This window comes from Sinocyclocheilus anshuiensis, unplaced genomic scaffold, assembly GCF_001515605.1.
Source record: "Sinocyclocheilus anshuiensis isolate Anshui unplaced genomic scaffold, SAMN03320099.WGS_v1.1 scaffold274, whole genome shotgun sequence".
Classification (NCBI taxonomy): domain Eukaryota; kingdom Metazoa; phylum Chordata; class Actinopteri; order Cypriniformes; family Cyprinidae; genus Sinocyclocheilus; species Sinocyclocheilus anshuiensis.
In genome coordinates this window covers 2,371,863-2,381,670 of record NW_015547698.1, presented here as the reverse complement: position 1 = coordinate 2,381,670, position 9,808 = coordinate 2,371,863, and the positions used below count along the sequence as shown (strand labels likewise).

Here is a 9,808-nt window from a genome sequence, read left to right as displayed (position 1 = left end):
TCAAATAATTTGGTAAGTCTGTTTTTAAGTCAGTTGATCCAAATGAACTGAATCACTAATTCAAGTAAATTTTTCTAATCACTGTTGATCGATAAAGGAATCTGTGAATTTTTGAACCAATTCATTGAAATAAACTCAATGAACTGAATCTCTAACACAGCCATTAGAACTGACTTTTAAGAACAATATTGAATGATGACACAAATGATTTGGTAAATGTATTTTAAACCAGTTGATTGAAATGAACTGTCTGAATGAACTGAATCACCGTTTTATCACTTTTATCACATTTGAGTGATGACTTCTTTGTGATGACAAATCCTTTTTTAAATCGACTCAATGAAATGAACGGTCTAAACGAATCAATTTGATTTAAACAGAATTTAGTTGTGAACACTATTTCATAATGACTCAAATTAATTGGTGAATAAATTTTTTTTGCCACAGTTCTTTGAAAGGAACCGTCTGAGCAAATTGATTCTCTAAAACAGACGATTTGGGAAAACTGTTAGTTGATCAATCATATGATTCAGTTCATTGAAACAATTTGAACAAACTGGCTCAGTAAAGCAAACCATCTACCAAACGATTCTCTGTAATAAATCAGATCACAAAAACAGTATGCAGTGTTTGTCAGGCTACACATTGCTACTTGTTGTATAAATAAAAATTTAGTAATGTTAGCTAAGTTGTGTCACTTTTTTTAGTGAGTTGCTCCCATATACTGACATGAAGCATCAGTTTTAGCCTCTTGGAGTGCTAGCCTCTGCTCTGTTGTGTCATTGAAGACCTGCTAAATGAGTCCAGTGGCTTGTGTTATTGATGTTCTCTCATGTTTTTCTCTCTCCTTTGGTGTGCGTCTCCTCTCTTTTATTTGCTCGGGGCCACGACGGTTAGCGATCCTCTCGGGAGCCAATTATCTGAAGCGATGAGCCTCGACTCTGTGAGTCTGGCCCGATACGCTGATCTCGGATCAGGACACTAACACTCCATCTCTAATCTCCAGCTTCACAAACAGACTTACAGACTGACGCGTGTGCAGCTTAACTCCCACCCGGCGTGAGCGCGCAGCGTCTCTAGGTGTTCATGTCTGGACGCTGGCGTCTAAAGAAATCTCACGACTGCCATTAAAAGTGGACATGAATTGGATACTCATTATAGAGCCGTTCGTGCCCACAGGCCTTTTCTAACATTCAAGCACTTATCATTGGTAATCGCATTCAAGTCGACAAGTTTATATTGAGAGAAAACTGGAACTGTTGCAACAGTCATGACTGTATAGATGATTGAGCTTAATACTGAAGCAGGGCTCGCATTTTTGGGTAAATGATGGAAAAATAGTGAAATAATGACTTTTTTAATGGCAAATTTATCACAAATGAAATCCAAATGGGACTAATAACAGGAAAGTAATTTGCACTCTTTGTATGGCTGAATTTAATTATCATAAAAGCACAATAAATGTGATTATAATTGAAACTGGGTATGTGAGTGTGCGTCACAATAGTTCCGAATGGCAAATGAATTATGCTTATAATGACAAATTAGTGTTAATCTAATAAAATTCAATGCTGTTAAACATGTTTAATTAAATCTAATTTGTTATAAATGCAAACAATCAACCTGCTGTGTTAAATCCATGAATTCAGTATTAAGCCAACCTTAAAGGATTCAGAAACATTTGTAAACATTGAAGTTGTTTATTTCACATGAATGTTCACATATGTATATTATGCATATATTATTAAAATTATGTATTTTGATAAATATACAGTATATAATAGTGCTTACCTTTTACATGTGCGCATCAGTAATCAGTGTAAATAAAAATATATACAAAATTATATAAAATTATATAGTACATAAAAATAAACAATCTAAAATATTAAAATTGTATAATCAAAAGTAATTAAATGTTACATTTATTTTAATAGTTATATTGATATTTTATAAATGTATATACATATTATTTTAAAAGAATATATAACACATTATATAATACATATAATATAAATAAATAATAAATCTAAAATATGATAATTGTGTAATTAGTGATAAAATTATGTATCATTTATCTTAATAATTCTGTTAATATTATTTTATAATTTCACATTAATATTAATATTTTAAATGTATTTAAATATTAATAATTTAAAAATATATTTACTAATAAATATACATTATAAAATATATTTTTTTAAATAATGCAATTATTTATTTTAGTACTTTTTTATTGAAATCCTATTGGTACAAGAAATTAGTGAAAGACATGAATTTTTAATTACTGTCTGAATTAATGTCTGGCATCGTTCACTTTCAGTCCATTTTCTTTTTTGCAGACAGAGGTCATCTATACAAACATCCACAGGTTCAGAGAGAGGGTAACACGTCATGAAAAACTAAATTATGAGCGCAAACTGTGTAAGTGGCCATCAGGGGAAAAATGATCTGCTAAAAATGCATGATATTATCCCTTAAAAAACAGTAATTTCTCCTGCCTGCCAGTGTCTCCCGAGCTCAGATGAAACGCGGGCCGTGATGTTCAGGAAGTGAGCGCTGTTCACACAGGGACTGGAATTGGTTCGGCTGGGTTTATTAGATATATTTTGTCACAGTGTATTTGCTGCACAGAGCTGTAATCACAGCTGTTTGATGATGAACAAGACGATGCTCTTCATCTCCCTGCTGTTCTTAATTCCATCTCTCTCTGTGTTGTTTCTCTGGCTTCTGTATGACATCCTCCAGCTACAGCACGGCCTATCAGTGCATTTACTATCCTCCAGAACAGACGGCCAAGGCCCGCGAGATCCTGTGTGTGGTGTCCCAGCTGCAGCCGCACATCTCTGCGCTGGCCGACCAGCTGCTCCAGACGGCCCAGCAGAGCTCCAGCCAGCCTCTCCGAGACGTCCTCAAGAGCCTGGAGGAGAAGGTGAGACCTGCAGACAGCTGACACTCAAACCTTCAGCAAGATCGTATGCATTAAACTGATCAAAAGTGACAGGAAAGGCATTTATAATGTTAGAAAAGATTGCTATGCTGTTCTTTTGAACTTTCTGCTCTTCACGGATTCCTGAAGAAAATGTGTCATGGTTTCCACAAAAATGTGAAGTGGCGCAACTACTTTCAACATTGATAATAAGAAGACATTTATTTTAAATTGTAATAATATTTCAAAGTATTGCTGTTTTCACCGAGACTTAATTCAAAAACATAAAAAATTTAAGAAAAGAATTATACTGACCCTCAAAAATATTTATATATATAATAGATTTTTTTTTTCTTTCCATAATAATAATAATATTAGTAGTAGTATTTAATAATTTAATAAAATATTAGATAGATAGATAGATAGATAGATAGATAGATATAAAAATATATACAAAATTATATAAAATTATATAGTACATAAAAATAAACAATCTAAAATATTAAAATTGTATAATCAAAAGTAATTAAATGTTACATTTATTTTAATAGTTATATTGATATTTTATAAATGTATATACATATTATTTTAAAAGAATATATAACACATTATATAATACATATAATATAAATAAATAATAAATCTAAAATATGATAATTGTGTAATTAGTGATAAAATTATGTATCATTTATCTTAATAATTCTGTTAATATTATTTTATAATTTCACATTAATATTAATATTTTAAATGTATTTAAATATTAATAATTTAAAAATATATTTACTAATAAATATACATTATAAAATATATTTTTTTAAATAATGCAATTATTTATTTTAGTACTTTTTTATTGAAATCCTATTGGTACAAGAAATTAGTGAAAGACATGAATTTTTAATTAATGTCTGGCATCGTTCACTTTCAGTCCATTTTCTTTTTTGCAGACAGAGGTCATCTATACAAACATCCACAGGTTCAGAGAGAGGGTAACACGTCATGAAAAACTAAATTATGAGCGCAAACTGTGTAAGTGGCCATCAGGGGAAAAATGATCTGCTAAAAATGCATGATATTATCCCTTAAAAAACAGTAATTTCTCCTGCCTGCCAGTGTCTCCCGAGCTCAGATGAAACGCGGGCCGTGATGTTCAGGAAGTGAGCGCTGTTCACACAGGGACTGGAATTGGTTCGGCTGGGTTTATTAGATATATTTTGTCACAGTGTATTTGCTGCACAGAGCTGTAATCACAGCTGTTTGATGATGAACAAGACGATGCTCTTCATCTCCCTGCTGTTCTTAATTCCATCTCTCTCTGTGTTGTTTCTCTGGCTTCTGTATGACATCCTCCAGCTACAGCACGGCCTATCAGTGCATTTACTATCCTCCAGAACAGACGGCCAAGGCCCGCGAGATCCTGTGTGTGGTGTCCCAGTTGCAGCCGCACATCGCCGACCAGCCCGACCAGCTGCTCCAGACGGCCCAGCAGAGCTCCAGCCAGCCTCTCCGAGACGTCCTCAAGGAGAAGGTGGAGAAGGTGAGACCTGCAGACAGCTGACACTCAAACCTTCAGCAAGATCGTATGCATTAAACTGATCAAAAGTGACAGGAAAGGCATTTATAATGTTAGAAAAGATTGCTATGCTGTTCTTTTGAACTTTCTGCTCTTCACGGATTCCTGAAGAAAATGTGTCATGGTTTCCACAAAAATGTGAAGTGGCGCAACTACTTTCAACATTGATAATAAGAAGACATTTATTTTAAATTGTAATAATATTTCAAAGTATTGCTGTTAAGAAAAAAATTATACTGACCCTCAAAAATATTTATATATATAATAGATTTTTTTTTTCTTTCCATAATAATAATAATATTAGTAGTAGTATTTAATAATTTAATAAAATATTAGATAGATAGATAGATAGATAGATAGATAGATAGATAGATAATAACTGGACATTAGATTTAGGTGAAGATTCATTATGATATTATTATTATTATTTAATAATTTAATAAAATATTAAAAATAGATAATAACTGGATGTGAGGTGTTTTTATTTGAAAGGAATTTTAGCCAGTGTCCTTAAATACCTGAGTCAGTCTGGAATTGCATAAAGTTTTAAAGTAGAAGTAAAATTTAAATAAAGTATTAATCTTCAAGACGCTGGTTTGGGAACATAAATGTAAAATGAGGCAGAATAGTATGTCTATTAATAGTCCTGCAAATGTTCATGCTTTAAGGGCAAATATCTCAAATATCTTCTAATGAAATACATTACTGTCACACTCAGTTTATTCAGATTCTGAAGCTGCTGCTGAATCACTGAGAGAAATTATGGCTAGTGTTGCTGCCGGTCACTAACATTTGCTGTCTGTGGCAGACAAAAGTACTACGCTTGTACTGAGTCAGATGATAATACCCTGGTGCTTTGATGTATATTACTGTACTGTACCATTACTATATTCATATACCGTAGTTCTGGGCCTTAAAAAATGGTATTACCATGTTACCTTGACCAAAAACACTTTCTCCAAAAACCTTTAAAATAAATCCTGGAAATGAATTGCATGCTGAATCGTACAGCAGTGAATGTGCTCTGTGTTTTTGTAGACAACACCAGGTTTTACATCAACAAACGCAGCGTGTGCAAGTCATTAACCGTGTCGTCCCGTTCACTCTGACCACCAAAACTTGGCATGAAACTGGTCAATAGACATCAAGGTTGTTTGACAAATGGCTATCGGTCTGTCACGTTCCCCTCTGCCAAAGCCAACAGAAGCCACCAGGCTGAGCGTCTCGTTTGGAGGCCTTCATGTTTTATGTGTGTAATTAATGAATTACATCTGCTGCCGTCAGTGTGCAATCTGTGACACAGAGATTGTTTCTGCCACGGCGAAATATGGCCAATCAGCCGCCTTCATTTCTTAATTCTCTCTGCCGCCTCTCTTCACCTCTTTGATTAGCAGTGTGACGGCTGCCGCGTGATCACGCGCTGAATCAGACGCTTCTGCTGATAGAAATCTCGAGCCGTGAGCCAGTGTTTGTGTGGGTGCGTGTTGGTCTTGCATTAGATCTGTACAACACTACACTGTACATCTGCGACTTTATTTTATTTTATTTTATTGTATTTTATTTTATTTTATTGTATTTTATTTTATTTTATTTTATTTTATTTTATTTTATTTTATTTTATTTTTAGAACTAGCATAGTGACCAAACAGCAATTGCAGCTATATAGTTCTAAAACATTTTTAATCAACTTAATTGACTTTTAACTTTACTTTACTTTACTTTACTACACTACCATATTAACCAAACAGCCCTTGTAAAGAAATTGAGTCAAAATCATTATTTTATTTTATTTTTTAGAACTATAATTTTGACCAAATAGCAGTTGTAACTCCAAAATCTTTTAGAACTATATATTTGAATTAGTTATTTTATATATTTATATTTTTTATTTTATTTAGATATTATTAAAATGTTTTGGAACTATATAGTTGACATATATATTTATATCTTTTAGAACATGTATAACTTATTTTATTTTATTTTCAATCACATTAACCAAACAGCAATTTTAAAAGTTTTATTTAAAATATATATATTTTTGTCCATTTGTCCACTTGAACTAGAGATGTTCAAGACTTTTGAGGTTCATGGAATAATTAAGTATGTTTAAAACCATTATTTAATGCAATTAATTTCCCTAATGTGACATTAGTCATTAGTTTCTAAGACTTCAACAAACGGAAACAGCACACAAACTAATTAGTAAAACAATTTTACATTGCAGCACTTTTACATTTATTAAGCTTTGATAATTAAATTCAGTCAGAAATAATGCAAATTTTATTAGTCCCATCTTGATTTCATTTATAAATAAATTTGACATTAAAAAGTTATTTCTCAGCTCAAATTTATTAGTAATTTAGTCATGATTCTCACGATGAGATTTTCAATGTGAAATTAGACTTTTGGACCTACTTCAAGAGTTTCTCCAAACATACAAAAATATACATATGTACAAATACCTACGAATATGAATGAGGCTGTCTTGTCCTTGAATGTATGTTTTTGTTGTTGTTTCAGAAGAACCAGCATGTGTTTTGTGTCTTTTTCCTCTTTCTTCTGCGTTCTCTTCTCTTTCTATCGACTGTGCCATCGCTGTTTGCTTGTCTGCTTATTCGTTTTCTGATACGCTTCTCATCCCCGTCCCTTTAATCTTTGTCACACACTCTAATGCTGCGCTGTAGTTTAATGAAATGTTGGTTATTAACCGCTGTCTTATCAAACCTCTCCTCTCTCTGTCTGCAGACGGAGCAGTTTGTTCACGCTCTGAAGGATGAGCTGGTGAAGAGCGCCCTCCTGGCGCTGCACGCCGCCCGTCCTGGATACATCAGCAAAAGTCAGACTTCTGCTCCGTCCAGCCCACACGAGGCCGACCCGCACCCCAGCGCCCCCGAGGAACCGCACAGCGACTGTAACAATGTGGACGGCTCTCAGACGCCGCCGAAAGAAAGCCGAGCGTCTCCCGTCCGCTCCGACTCCATCCCGCACCACAAGGAGTACGACGAGGAGGAATGGGCAAGTGTTTTCACTTCTGAGTGTTCATGCATTAGGTGTAGGGATGCACAATACTGGATTTTTTTTTCTTCCAGATTTGCTGATATTTTTCAACTCATTTTGGTGGATAGCCAACAGTGTTGGGAAAAGTTATTTTTAAAAGTAATGCATTACAATATTCCGTTACTCTATAAAAAAGTAACTGATTGCATTTCTTAGTTACTTTTTATGGAAAGTAATGCAATATGTTACTTTTGTGTCGCCTGGGCTAAGCTTGCATATATGTTTTTTAAAGGGGTCATATGATGCGATTTAAATTTTTCCTTAATAATGTACAGTATGTGAAAAATAATGTGTTTTTTGAACCTCAAACCGCATAAACACGTTGCATTACACCAAATACACAAAATAATGTTCTTTTTAGCAACGTCATATGACCCCTTTAATAACAAATCAACCAAAAGTTTTATTTTTTGGTAACTTTAAAGGCAGTTTCACATCAAAAGTGAAATTAATAAGCCTCAGGGCAAAATCGGGCAAAAATCTGGGCAAAAGTCATGTAGTGTATTCCAGCCTTTAGTTTTTCAGTCTCTCTGCTATGGAAGCCCATTTCCGCCACTGAATAAAACATAAAAAAGGTAATTGTGACTTTTTATCTCACAATTTGCACTGTTTTCTCTGCAATTATATGTTTAAATCTCGTAATTCTGACTTTTTGTTTCTTGCAATTGTGAGTTTATTTCTTGCAATTCTGACTTCTGAGAGTTGTGAGATATAAACTTGCAATTGCCTGTTATGAGATCAGAATTGCAAGATATAAACTCGCAATTCCATGAAAAAAAGTCACTATTATCTTTTTTCTTTTTTATTCAGTGGCAGAAGCGGGCTTCCGTACTCTGCACGTGTGCTGCTTGTGTCTGCAGCTCTTCAGAGAGTCTGACAGTGCTTGAGCTCGGACATATTTGATAGGATCTTGAGAGGTTCAATCATCCCACAGGACCAGAGGCGAGATAGGGATCAGGTTAGCAACCGAGACAGTGACTTCAGCACACGCAGCAACCACTATTAGCATCTGTTAGTGGAAAGCTTTACCACAGAACCTGAAGGATGACCACAAACTCAAATCACATATTTAGGGGCTCAAGAGTGTGTTAAGTTGTGGATGTTAAGCTGCGGTGTCTGGCTCCTGTAATTGCCTTCAAGAGTGTGTATTTGTGTGTGTATGTGTCATAACCGTGGCTAACAGGAGAGGATTAGAGGACAAGATAAGACAAGCCTCTCTAATCAATGCCAGAATAACTTGTGCGCCCTTGAGCGCCACTCACAGGAGGGAAGGAGAAACCATGCCTGATGTTTGCTGTACATTAAGATGATGAATCTTCCCAATATTCATAGCAGAAGTATGTCATTTTTGCTGTCAGAATGTTTCATATTCATATTGCTTTTAACTCTGTCAGCCAATAGAAGTGCTGCTTTTGTATCAGTTTGAATAAATGTAGTAGGAGTATCCAGTAAGTGCTTAATTAAACATCGTATTATTGATTCTGTACAATAAAATAGAAAGAGCAAACCCACTGTCAGACTCTGTTCCATGTTTTGTGTGTGTCCTGCTCCCCAACATTTTGAACACACGCTTGTTTTTAAATGGAGGAAGATTACATTGAAAGCACTGTTAAGTCCATAATAAGTGCAATTGCCTATGCATTTGAGCCGATACGGCGATGGGACCGAGCAGTATTAGGGGTTGAAGAAACCGCACCGGTAAAGTGCGGATCGGAAACAATACACGTTTACGTGGATACTCCTCAAGACTGTTATTCCGACGTGCTTTGTGTGCATTTGCTGATGAAGGCGCGACAGAAAGCTTAATTTGGTAGCCTACTCACGTGCTGTCCGAGCCGAGCTGTGGCTTTGTGTGTGCAGTGCCGCCGGCGAGTGGTACTGCAAGATGGCGGCGCCCTTGCTCTAAAAGCTATAACAAAACAACCTTTTTTCTTTAAAATGGTTACATTAATCATGTTTGTTATATATTTTTTAATCAAAGTGGAAATCACTTTACTAAATAATGTTAACTTAACTGACTGCTTCACTTCCACTTTAAAGTCTCAAACACACTCGATTGTTTTCCTCCTGCTTTGGCTTTAAATGCAAGGCATGGGAAGACCATCTTATCTAATAATAAGATAATATTTCTTAGTAAAAATTTTGTTTTTGCTAGCTAACAACATCAGCATATGAAATCTGAGCTGAAGTTGAACTGTATCTGACAGTTGTGGTCTGCAGTATGATTGTGTGTGTGTGTGTGTGTGGGTGTGTGG

General features: G+C 34.9%; 1 protein-coding gene across 3 annotated transcripts in view; it reads left to right on the top strand.

The window, feature by feature from the left end:
* LOC107703845 (type II inositol 3,4-bisphosphate 4-phosphatase-like) overlaps positions 1-9,808 on the top strand; it is a 121,011-nt gene that overhangs the window by 82,076 nt on the left and 29,127 nt on the right. For all 3 annotated transcript variants that reach the window (XM_016506612.1, XM_016506611.1, XM_016506613.1), the window contains exons 9-10: positions 2,746-2,929; positions 7,242-7,511. In XM_016506612.1, coding sequence (XP_016362098.1) covers positions 2,746-2,929; positions 7,242-7,511 — 454 coding nt within the window. The remainder of the gene's footprint in view (positions 1-2,745; positions 2,930-7,241; positions 7,512-9,808) is intronic.